Raw genomic sequence first — 12,374 nt, 5'->3', positions numbered from 1 at the left:
CTCCCTACGCCCGGGGCCGGCCCAAAGCCTCGCGAGGCCTCGAGCTCGCGTGAGGCCCTCACCGCCCGGCCTTCTCACTTCCGGCCTGCGCACTGCGTGATTCGAGGCCTGGCCTCCTCGACCAGGCGCAGTGTGGGAGAGCGCTGCCTAGGCTGCGGGGCAACCCGGAAACTGAACCCCAGCCTGCTGGAGGGCTCACGGACCCAAACTCCGGGATCCCGCCGCCAGGTTGAGCTCGAATTGAGAGCCTACAGGACGAGCTCTCTCCCCCTCCCTGATGAGACCCTCTCCTGAAATTCAGTCACAACAAAACCCATCATTCTCCATATCACATACTGAAAATGATTTTATTTTAACCATTTACATTTGACTTGATATAAACTTGTCCGGAAAAGTCAAATAATATGCTTTATATTAGCTCAAACATTTATTAAGAAAACCAAATTCCATAAATAAGCACAGACAATAAGTTAAAACATATCACAAATTGACCAGTATGTAACAAGAATGCTTTATCTACACAAAACATCCTATTTCACATGTTTGTTCATTCTTCGAAAGCGCTTCTGTTCTCTGGGTTTGGATTTGACCAGCACATGCAGAAAGAGCTGATTGTGTTTCTCTGTACAAAGTTGCAGGGTTGTAGATGTCCGAGTGCACCCATCGGCAGCCGGCAAGGGCCAGGGCGGTGGCCGAGGGGCACGAGGGACGACAGGACGACCACAAAACAACCTAGGGCACAGAGCAGCGAGGAGAGAGAAAACGGAAAAGGAAGCAAACAAACCCCAGTCCTGAAGGATCCAGAAAAGAGATGTGGCTTTTACTTTTACAAAAGCAAAATTTTCTTACGTTTGCTTTATTCTTCATTATAAAGACTTATCAAAACGGGTAAGATCGCCTCTTCTTCATCATATGACTGTTTTAGTCTACTCCAGCCACCCAATCCACTGGCATGTTCCTCCTGAGAAGCCCTCCCTTCAATAACCTCACACAGTTGTGCTTAAAAAAATAAAAGTAAGATAAAATAAAAGTGTTCTTTTGCGAGCCAATGGAGGGCTGCATGGATGTGACTGGGTGCATGGGCCAAGGGTAGGGTGGTGGGAGAGGAAAGAAAACGAGGAGTTCGGAGAAAGAATACAGGGATAAATCAAATTATATCAGTTGGGCCCTCAGATGAGGCGGTTGTAGCAGATGCTTGTCCTCCTTTCAGACGAAAATCCCTAACATTGTGCTGTCCCTTGAACACGTCCGTGTGTGACCTAGGTGCACTGTGTATGTGTGTGTGCGCGAGTATATGCAGTGTCTGAGAGTGAGCGAGAGTTGCGAGTGTGTGTGTTTCTGCCCACAAACCAGTCCATTGGTGTCTGATTTCAGATCCTGAGTCGACTCCCTGGTAAGTAAAATGGCGGGAAGGATGCTTTTTGCAGGGCGCGGGAGGAGGGGCGTGAGGTGCGGGTAAAGAAGGGACCCGAGGGGAGGCGGCGGGCGAGGGGGTCGTAGGCGTCGTGTTGAAGGTTGTAGGTGAGAACGCCGCCAGTCGGAAGGCTGGGAGGAGGGCGCGAGCACGCTACGTGCGAGCCGGGTGGCCGGGGGCAGCTGGAAAGGGTGCGGTGAGGCGCGGGAGAAGGGGGCCGGGGAAGATTAGGGGAGACCGGAAGAGGAGCTGAGCAGGAGGGGGCGAGGGGACCGGGGCCAGCGAAATCAGGCGGAGGGGAGGCCTCGCGCGCTGGGGCTTGGGGTGAGCCCGAGAGAGCGAACGAGAGAGGAGAGAACAAAACGAGAAGTGGCGGAGGCCGGGAGGGGATGGGGCAGGGCGCCGGGGCAGGGCGCGGGGACAGGGGCCCGGGCAGGGAGCGGGGGCCCGGGCGCGCGCCGAAGGACCTCAGGGCGGCCCTGGGGGCGGCGCCGGGGGCGGAGCGGGCTGGGCGCGGCTGCATTAAGTGAAGCTCATGGAGACTGTGTGCTCTAGCGCCTTGCGGCGGAGGGAAGCGATGCTCGTGCCCCGCCACACGTCGCTGCTGTCCGGGGAGCTGCAGAGCTGGGGCGAGCCGGAGACGTTGCTGGGGCCGGGGAGGGAGGCGGGCACCATGCCGGGGAAGGCGGGCTGGTAAAGATGCGACTGCAGCCCCGCGCCGTTGGAGCCCGCCAGGCTGTTGGACAGGCCCATGGAGTTGGGCGGCGGCCCGGCCGCCAGGCTGCACTGGGACAGCGACTGCGCCATGGCTTGCTGCCTGCCCAGAGCCGGCGGCAGCGGTAGCTGTGACACGCCCGGCATGGCGGCCGCCGCCCAGCGGGTGTCGTTGGCGTGGAAAGAGCACAGGCTGTCGCCCATGGCGGCGGCGGCTGCGGCGGCGGCTGACGGAAACTGAGGCAGGCCTGGCGTGGGCAGCAGCGTGCCCGGCGCGCGGAACACGTTGGTGGTCTTCTTGCGCTTCTTCCACTTAGCGCGCCGGTTCTGGAACCAGACCTGGAGCGGGCGGGGCGGGAGACAGAGCGCTATTAGCAAGCGCGCCGGCCAGGAGGGGCGGAGGCTGGAGCCTGAGAAACCTGCGTCAGGCACTGCCCGGGGTGGAACAAGGGCCTTCGACCCAACGCGCCCCACGGCCAGCTAGAGACCGCGATTCTACGTCAGCTGGAGACAACCCTTGCGCCAACTTCCGGGGTCCTGCGTGGTAGTGCCCCGGAGCGTACACTCGGCGCAAACATACCAACCGCGTGCAGTGTTCACCACGCCCCTGCACGCTGGCACATTCTGTGCACAGCTTAGATGCACAAGTCTGCAGGCAGGCATGTGTCAAAATTGGACCCACAGGTGTACAAATGAAGATAAACATGTGTACCCATGTGGCTTAATAGCGTGCCTTATAACACTGATGGGGTATAGAATTTTCAGAAACGCTGGAAATTTGGAAATTGATGAAAGGTTGTGGATGACATAGCCAGTTTCAAAATCGAAAGACAAAGGAAAACCCCTGACGCCACGGATGACAGAGCGGAGAGGTTAATATAGTGATCCGTGTGGGAAAGCGAGCGGCACTGAGCCGCGGTGTTGTTTGGGTCGCCACCGTGACTTGTGATTCGTAGCGACTGGTGCTACTGCCACAAGTCTTCTTGCCTCATTCTCAAACCCCTCTAGGAGCCCCTTTTATCTGAGCTGTGCAGATACGCTGGAACCTGCTGCCAGAACCCTGAGCGCTGGGGCCTGCCAGTCTATTTTCAGGAACTTAACTGAGGACCCGAGACTACAAGACCTCCGATTCCTCAAGTCCCCTCCCCCACCCCGTTTCATCCGTTTCATCTATGAACTGAAAGCAAATTTTCTGACTACAGATTAAAGGTCAAGTTTAAAGCTCACACTAGCAATGAATCAAATTTAATTTTGCGTAGACCGAATAGCCACATATCTTTTTAAAGATGTGTTTGATAAAATATACTCCAAATAAAAATAAACCTATTCGTTCTTTATTCACAGTAACCCTGAATTTCTGAACTTACCAGACAAATTTGACTATTCATGTCATATTCACTACCACAGGGGAAGTAAAGTTTCTTCTGAAAGATGTCAAGTAAGCTGCCTGACCAACGTAGCCTCCTGTCTCGCTATATTCGAATTTGATATTTAAAAATGATAATAATAATATGCAACATGCCTACTTGGCAGGCTTGCATTTTAACATCTAGTCAGTTGGAGGTTTACTGTGCACAAATATAAATGATGCGAGACACCGCTCAGGTACTGATGGGAGTTTCCTCTTAGCATTGGCAAACGCAATTTGACCATATTCATGATCAAAATGTTATTCATCCGTTAATCCAAGCTAATATTTAGTGTTTATTCTGCAAGATAAAGGATCCTGAGTATGGACGTACCTGACCCGTTGTCAGTGAGCCAGCTATTCACAGAGGCGTGTTACACCCGTGCAGGTGGAGACTCTCTACGCTTAACAGTGTGAACGGCATTGCAATCTAGAATTATTGCCCGCCTTTGGGTCGGGCCTGGCACTGCTACCCTACTCGTGCCATTGCCCACCCTATTATCTTTCTCTGGTTTCTGCCTCATTTGCCATGTTTCTGCCAACCCCAAGTTCCGGATATATAAAGATGCCGGGTCCCTTACTTGCTAAAGCCCCTTGAGTTGGTGGCACGACGGATTAATGAGGCTGTGGGGCCCTTGATAGTAACTGGGATCAATGCCGCCGGCTACGAATTGAGCTGTTAAGTGGCCTCGAGTGGAGAGTAACCCGCAGGAGCCAAGGAAAGCACGGCGAGGAGACCTGCGGCCACAGGTCACTTTGCATTCCCCATCCAAGGCTGGAATGAGGGGAAGTGGACTGGGTGAAGCCCTGGACAGGGAAGGTGTCTATATCCAAGTGGTCCCATCTCACATTCCACACCCGGATATATTTTGAAAGGTATCTATAAAGACTGGTTCCTAACATCCTGCAAAGTGTCAGTGAATCCCGAAATGTTTGAATGTTTGGAACGGGCAGTGGGGGAGGAGGGTGGCGGACATCTGTGGGGGGGTGGGAAGAGAAGCAGCAGAAAGAAAGAAGGGGGGGCGGGATTGCCCCCTAGAATTTCAGTGGAAAACACACCTGCTAGAAAGGTTTCTGAACCTCAGGCACAGGTGGAAAAGAACAGCTGTTAAAGAACTAAATATTATAGGAATAATCGAAAAATCGTGCTCAATTATGTTTGAGGGTTAGTAGTCAAATGATGGCTACAAAATTTTTTATGTTTCATGGCTTACTGGCGTTGGGGAAAAAAATCTGCATGGGGTCTGAGCACCTCCGTTCCAAGCTATGATGCATATGTTTTTAAAATGTGAACGTTTCCACTTGAAAACTAGAGCATGACAGATTAAAATGCAAGCAAAACCTAAGGGAGATTTTGAGAATGCACAGATGACAACTCCAGAAAATATATTAACCGCAGCCAAGGGCCAACTTTGTACTCAGTCTGAAATGCAGCTCTTCTCAGAAAATGCTTAATACAACAGTGAGAATCTAATGGAGGTTGGAATTTAAAAATCCACTTTCATGATATCTGCTGTTACAGTAATATAGACATACTGTAAATGTATTTTAAAATATATAGCCCGTTTAATTCCCCAACTATAAATGGCTCAGAAATAGAGAAAGAGAGGGAGAAAGAGAGAATATTACTTTTTTCCCCCCTCGAAGCAAACGCTTTATGAAGATCTCATTGGAATCCAGCAAATGATTAATGTGAAGATTTGGGAGGAAATCTGGGGAGCTGTATTAAAGCCGAGATCTCAGGTTCATTTCGATCAGCCAGCCGTGAACTCTGGGCCGAATTCATTACACTTTAATAGTGCTGGGAGAGGAAGAAAATGCAATTTCTCATTCCATTAGAAAACTAGAAAATACTCTCAGCTTGTCCCCCTATTAAGATGTGGCAGGTGACAGGGCCATTCTGGGGGACACGGTCAATGGAATTACAGCACATTATTTTTGTTCATATAAAATATTGAAAGGCAAGCCTGACTGTGCAGAAGTTATTTCACTGATTTGGTTTTTATGTAAATAAAATATTGAAAGTTAATTAATCCGTGCTAGAGACTAATGATTATGCTTATTATATTGCATTTGATCGCATAATTTGCATGATTCTCGCATTGCTGCTTAATAAGCCATTCCAGGTTATAAATAATTCTGAAATTGGTTTCTAATAATGGCATGCTATAAAAGGAATGGTTTTATTACACTAGCCAGAAAAAGGGAGCAATATCAGACATGGAATTGGCCTCCATGTAAGTAGAGGTGCTTTAATAAATACTTAAAAGTATGATATATACCAGATATAGATAAAAACAAGTATGTTGGATCAGTTAGTCTAGAATTAAAAAGCATCTTTAAAAACGTACAACTGTAATAAATTAAATGTTTAGATCATTTTTAATCAGTGCAGTGGCCCACATACTGAAAAGAATGTGTGGCAATCTGTTAACTATAAAGAAAACTATGAAGGACTCATCATATAAGAACATAAACCAATTACTATTTAATTTGAATTTGGTCAAGGAGCAATGGTACAGTGAATTGTGAAGTAAATACATTTTCCATAAATTATTTTTGCATTACATTACATAATGTTAATCATTCTGAAGTGTTAATTAAGAAGGTTATGTTGATCTGATTACTTTTTAAACTATGAAACATTATTTTTAAAAATATTGAAATTGCCATTCTATTAAATTGTTCCTATCAGCAGCCTCAAGCTATTATCTTTTGTTGAACATTATGCTTGAACAATTAAAGTACTTTGTCTTTTTCTTCTTGATTATTCTTTTGTGTACTTTTTGAAAATAACTTTCTATTACATAGTTTGTATTTTATTTCATTTACAACTTTTTCTATTAAAAGAATCACTGCCATTAACCTTTGGAAGACCTAATAAAGTTTAATAGACCTCATTTTCTTTTTTCATAAAGTCAGTTGTCCAATTATATTTTATTTGTGATTCTAAGTTCTATTTTAATTTAAGCTAATTACCACTATGTCTAGGTTAAGCAACAGCATTTTACTCTTTAAAACAAAAAATACTAGGTAGTATTTCTCTTGAGGGACAAAAAGCAAATTTATGAACTTTGAACCTACAAGATTTTAACAAGCCAGTATTATCGTTAGCAGTAATGGAAGTATTGAAATCGTATATTTCTGTTAAGGTTTGGATTCAACTTCAGATTTAAAAAGAGGAGGTAGGTAAAATTTTTTTTAAAAGCATGAATAGTACATATCTGCACAATGCAATTAACACTCTGGGTATTTAATTTCAATGGCCCATGGTTCAGGGCTTCCAAAGTTCCCTAATTAAACCACCCAGACTTATATAGAGTTAAAATGTTAATCTATATTATACCTTGATTATTTCTGTATTACTCTGACCGCTTTAAGTCCCCAATGATGATATTCATTTGCTGACTAGAACAGAAGCCTATGCTATTTTTCCAGGTAAAACTGTCTTTAAAATGTCGCACAAAGACAGAAATATTCAACCCTGTGATTATGGACACCCTTGTCTCTTACTTCTTAGATCAAATGTAAAGGAACTGAGATCTTTAAACCTAATTTGTTAAAGCACCTAGAGCTACAGTTGACACCCAGCATGACGGAGAGAAAATACCACGACCGAAACAGGAGAGGAAGGTTTTCAGAACCCTGGATAGCTCAAGACTAACTGCGCGCCTTGGAATTTCACCTGCAGCACTTGTCCATAAAATACCTGATATATTGTTTTCATTCTTTTAAAAAGCGAAAAAAAATCTGAGATTCGCTGGGCTTATATTTCTATTCCCCAATTTTCGGAAAAGTTATAGGTGTGATTTTATAAGTTATATATAATTTACAACTTGGAGGGTGTTTGGACGAGAACAAGGGGTCAGTAATGATTTCGTCTACTACCTGTCAATCATTCCCGCCCTAAATGTCCTTTCTTCAGATACGATATCTACAACGGAAAGCCTTCATCTCCCCTCCCCTGTTTCCTTAGGGGAAAACCAGGGCTCCCAGACTGTAGGGGATCTCTTCAGCCGCCCCCAGCGCACTGGTAGACCATCAAAATTTAAAACCCTTGCAAACACGAAAGCTAGGGGTATTTTGCCTGAGAGCGGCGGGAGGGAGATATAAAGCTACTCTGTGAACCCCAGGTGTGGATTTTTTGTTAAGGTGCCATTATGTCTTATTTTCCGCCTTTTCAAGTTTTCCGTATAATTGTTGCATTCCCCCATTTATCCAGACGCCTTCCACAAACTCATTAGGGGGTAATGAAATACTTGTCAATAACTCGAGCTGGAGTGGAGGTGCGCGCTCAGCTTAGCCGCCAGGGAGACGCAGAGGCTGGGAGGTGCGGAGGCCGGGAGATGCGGAGCTTCCCTTCTCAGTCAAGACGAATGAGACCACCTAACAGTCGAACAACGCCAGCTTCGCTTTTGAGGCATTTCTGTGGGAATGTGGCTATACTGGTGGGAGATGGGGGCCCTGCTTGTCCATGGAACTCACAGGCAGCCGCAGCGCAAGCCCAGGATCCCGGCAAGGAAAAGACCCCACTTTTGCCCAAATCCTCCCGCCCCTCCTCGTCTGCTGCCCCCGCGCCCAAGCCCGGCGTACCTGCACTCGCGACTCTGTCAGCCCGATACGCAGCGCCAGCTCCTCGCGCATAAAGATGTCGGGGTAGTGAGTCTTCGCGAAGCTCCTCTCCAACTCGTTGAGCTGCGCGGGCGTGAAGCGCGTCCGGTGGCGCTTCTGCTTCTGTTGGCCCTGCTGCTGGCCGGCTTGGCTGGGGTTCGGGCCGCCTTGGGGCCCCGGCTGTTTGTCCGGGTCCTTTGCGCTCACCGCCAGCGAGGCCGGCGTAGAGCCCACTGTAGTGATGTCCTCCCCGGGCAGCAACGTGGCTCCCTCGACTGGGTCGGAGTTGGGCGCTAGGTCCCCCGGATGGCCCCCAGGGTCGGAGCCCCCCACGCCCAGCCTACACTTCACCGCCTCCCGGTGGCCCAGAAGCTCGGCGGCATCTTTCATACCTGAGGAGGCAAGGGGATCGCGGTCACTACTTTCCTGGCGATGCCAGGAGGGACTGTCCTCACGGCGCGGTCCGCCTTCAGCCCCATCCTCGATTCCCTCTGCGCCCACGTTCGCCCTGCGGGGGAGACTCCCGGGATGCTCAGCCGGGTTCCCCAGAATTTGGACGGCCAGGTTGGAATACCATCTCCCGGCCCTTTCCCCTCTCTTGGCAGCCAGGCTCCCGTCGTACCCCGCACATGCTTTCGTATCTCCCGCAATGAAACACTCCCAGTCCCGGCAAAGAAACGTGCCTCCGAGTCCCTTTCAGGAACCGTACCCCAGAAGCCCCAGGAACGCGAAAGCATATCCTCGGACCGGGGCGGGGTGGGGAGGGGGGAGAAAAGAAAGAAAGAAAATTAAGCGATTCCTTGGTTGCTGCCCCACCTGCGCTTAGGCAGCTTAGCGAACGTATACCTCCGGCCCTCAGCCGATTCCCTCTCACTTTTGGAAGATGAGTAATTCTCTCCAAGCCTTCCTCCCTCTGAAATCAACCCAAATCAGCTCCGCCTCTCCCTCGAATCAGAGAAAGTGGAAAATGGAGTCACATCCATCACCAAAGACTCCCAAACCGGAAACCCAGAGCCCCAGCAACCCAGACCGCCTTAAGGAAACTCAAGTAAACTCTATACGGAGAACTGTGAATCAAACTTTAGAGAATTCAACTTTTCTTTCCGGAGAAATAAAAGGCGCGTTCCTCTCAGACATTGGCAATGCCGAGTCCCTTGCAGGCGGGGATGCCTGTGGGGATGAATTTGGCTTTTCTCCTTTCTCAACACACTTAGAAAATCCGCCTCGATTGCAGCGGCTTCTCGTTTATGCCAGATTTTTACAAGTTCAACCATACTTAAATGAGGGGTAGAGAAGGAGGTAGTGGGGAGAGAGAGAGGAAAAAAGAGAAGAAAAAATCGCAAATCAAAGCAAACAGGAGGGGAAAAGAGAGAGAGAAAAACACCTAACAAATTATCTCAGGATAGATCGCCATTCAAAAAAAATTAATAATAATAAGGGAGAGGGAGGAAGGGGGAAAAAATGAAAAACAAAAAGTAACATTTCCCTAGTCCTTTTTCGGATCTACATATTCCATAGATTTTTTTTTAAAGACGATGTTAAATCAAATTAAACTTTAATGCAGCACAATTACTTTTAAAGAAATTAGTCCATTTAGGGCGCATTAAGGTAAAATAAGGAACAAATTGACAATTTCCTGCCCCGGCTTCTCCTGGCTGCCCGGGCGAGAGGCGCGCACTCACCTAGCCTGGCGTCCAGGAGGTCGGCGTGAGACAGCATCGCGCACCGCTCCAGGGCGAAAGCTGTTCCCCCCCAAATTTTAGCGGCTTTAAGTTATTTAAAATAGATATAAGCTATAAGCTATACGATATAGATATATATAGATCACCTAAATGAAAGAAAATTCGGTTTGTGGTTAAAAAGGGGGCCTCTTGCATTATAATGTCCTTTAGAGAGACGGGGAGGTGCTTAACAGTTGAATGAACCCGTGAGCAGCTCGGCGAGGGGACCAATCAGGAGGGCAGCCTGCAAATGTCAGCGCCGGGAGAGTCCCCCACTCCGCCCGCCCGCCCGCGCCCGCCCGGAGGAGGCGGTGGCGGCAGCCCTGGCAGCTCCAGCCGCGAGCAGCCGCTAAAGCAGCGGAGGCCGCCTCGGCCTCGCCCCGGGCTTCGCAGCCCGGCCTCCGTTGGTTCTTCCCCGCGATTTTCTCCAGTCACACCTTTCCTTTTCCTTGCCCCTCGTCCCTCCCAGGTGCAGCTCAGTCGCCGACGACTAGGATCTTCCCGGGCCCGAGGCAGTGCAAAAGACAGAACAGGGCTTGACCCCCGCGTGACCCGAGAGTCGCTCCCGCCCGCGCGCTCTGGGCAACACTGACCTGCTGCGGGCTCGGGCCTGCCAATACGCAGCACAACCAGGGCCCAGCGCGGCCTCTAGACTGCGCCTAGACTTCGCCGCCGCCTAGCAGGCCTGAGCCGAGGGTACAGATGCCCCGACTGGGACCCCGGGCCTGAAGAGTACCACCCCCTCAGCAGGCCTAGAGAGGAAAAAAGAAGTCGACTCAGGGCCCGCAGTCAGCTTCAGGGTCCCGCGTAGAGTGTCGTTTCGCGCCCTCTGTACCCTTCCCGCCGGGCTCCCGATCCTCTGCCCGGCCCACCACGCTTGCATCCTGGCCCACATCCTGCTCTTTTGGTCAAAGTTTCTAAGTTCAGCTCGGTTCCCAATTCCACTTATGGCTGTAAATAAAGTTAAATGCTCTTTATTTTCTTCTTGAATATGTTAAACTACTTGAACAATTTAAAGTGCTTTGCACGAGTGAAGCGAACCATCTCTAATGTTCTGATTTTTCAGAGCCAGCCAACAACAAAGTTTAGATTAGTAATATATTTCTAACCAGAGTAATTTTCAAGATCATTAGGCATTTATGTAATTAGTGCCAAATCTATAAGCTTTTATTACGATTATTAGAGTAAAATCAGTATAAATTTGTACTAATTTACTACTGTTTAGACTTGGCTGTCAAGCCCAGAGGTTCTTATTGTAAATGATAACTGAGGAAATTAAGTGCAAAATTCTGTACCATTTCTGATCTGCTCCTAAACAATCCGTTTCAATTGTATTTGTAGCAGAACATAATGCCCTTTTAAAGTTATTTGACTTGTATTTTTATTTGCAACACAAGAAGAATGCCCTCTACCCAGGCACAATGAAAACTGATATTTACCACTCTCATCTTGATTAACATTGATTTTTAATTCGAGAGTGATGCAATTAAGATTATTCATTTAATGCAAATAAAGCTTCCACAAAAGGGTGGTCCTATGAAGTCTGTTTTAAATAATACCGAGCAAATGGCTTTTTTTGTTCGCCGTCCAATTGACTTACACAAAACATTGGAAATGCTGCCTGAGAGCAGATGCGAGAGGAATGGGTGTGTGTGTGTGTGTGTGTGTGTGTGTGTGTGTGTGTCCTTAGCTGTATGTGTGACAGGGACCGAACAAGGAGACAAAGGAGGCAGCAAGGCGAACTCTGGGGCAGTTTTGCTTCCTCCTCCTTCTCTCCTGCAGCCTGCTCCCCTCCTCCCATGCACACACACGTGCGCGCGCACACACATGCACACACGCGTGAATGCCGGGCATCAGCCACAACGGTTCCTCCCAAGCTGCGGAGACCGCTTCCCCGGAAGCTCTGAGCCTGGCCGAGCTTCAGCCGCCGCCGCAACTATTGCCAGCACGGCCTGTGTGGGGCTGGGGCGCCGGGAACGCGGGCAGCAGCTCGGCGGAGCCCGGGTGGCAGCGGCACGCTCGGAAGCCACCAGGGTGTTCCGCAGACGCCCAATGTCCTTTCGAGAAAGGCTTGGTTGAAAGGAGCAAGATGCAGCACCTAACCTAAATCAAATACAGTCCCTCCTGTAAAACCTTCCCCTTCCCCAAACAAAACCCCAAGTCTCGCAGCGAGAGGCCAGACGGCTGCCTAGGGCGGGGCGGCGTGCGCCCTGGACGTGGCTCGCAAGTGCGCACCTGGCTGCACGTTCCCGGGGATTCGCAGGGGGTTGTGTCCACCTGGGAGGGACTTGCAGGGGGTCCAAGACCGGAACGCAGGGGCAGAGGTGGGCAGAAGTGTCAGAGCAAGAGAGAGGGGGCCTGGGAGCTGACCCTGCTCCTCCAAACAGGCAAGTCCGTGGAGGCCCGTTTTGCCTTGGCCGTGCACCGCGTCTGGAGGGAGGGAGGAGAGGCCGCGACGTGGGGAGAGAAGAAGGGCGCGGGGCCCCGAGTCCACTCTCGTGTGCAC

At 49.4% G+C, this 12,374-nt stretch overlaps 1 protein-coding gene across 1 annotated transcript; it reads right to left on the bottom strand.

Annotated features, from left to right (window-relative positions):
* Positions 1-1,936: 1,936 nt before the first annotated feature.
* OTP (orthopedia homeobox) lies at positions 1,937-9,960 on the bottom strand. The gene is made up of 3 exons (XM_025892612.2): positions 9,830-9,960; positions 8,130-8,539; positions 1,937-2,467 (listed from the first exon to the last, which is right to left on the bottom strand). The coding sequence occupies exons 1-3, from the start codon at positions 9,864-9,866 to the stop codon at positions 1,937-1,939; spliced, it is 978 nt and encodes a 325-aa protein (XP_025748397.1). The 5' UTR covers positions 9,867-9,960.
* Between the last annotated feature and the right edge of the window lie 2,414 nt (positions 9,961-12,374).

The sequence above is a fragment of the Callorhinus ursinus genome, unplaced genomic scaffold (genome assembly GCF_003265705.2).
Source record: "Callorhinus ursinus isolate GAN/ISIS: 27379988/994484 unplaced genomic scaffold, GSC_fseal_2.0 scaffold23, whole genome shotgun sequence".
In the NCBI taxonomy this organism is placed as follows: Eukaryota; Metazoa; Chordata; class Mammalia; order Carnivora; family Otariidae; genus Callorhinus; species Callorhinus ursinus.
This window is presented reverse-complemented; position numbering and strand designations above follow the sequence as displayed.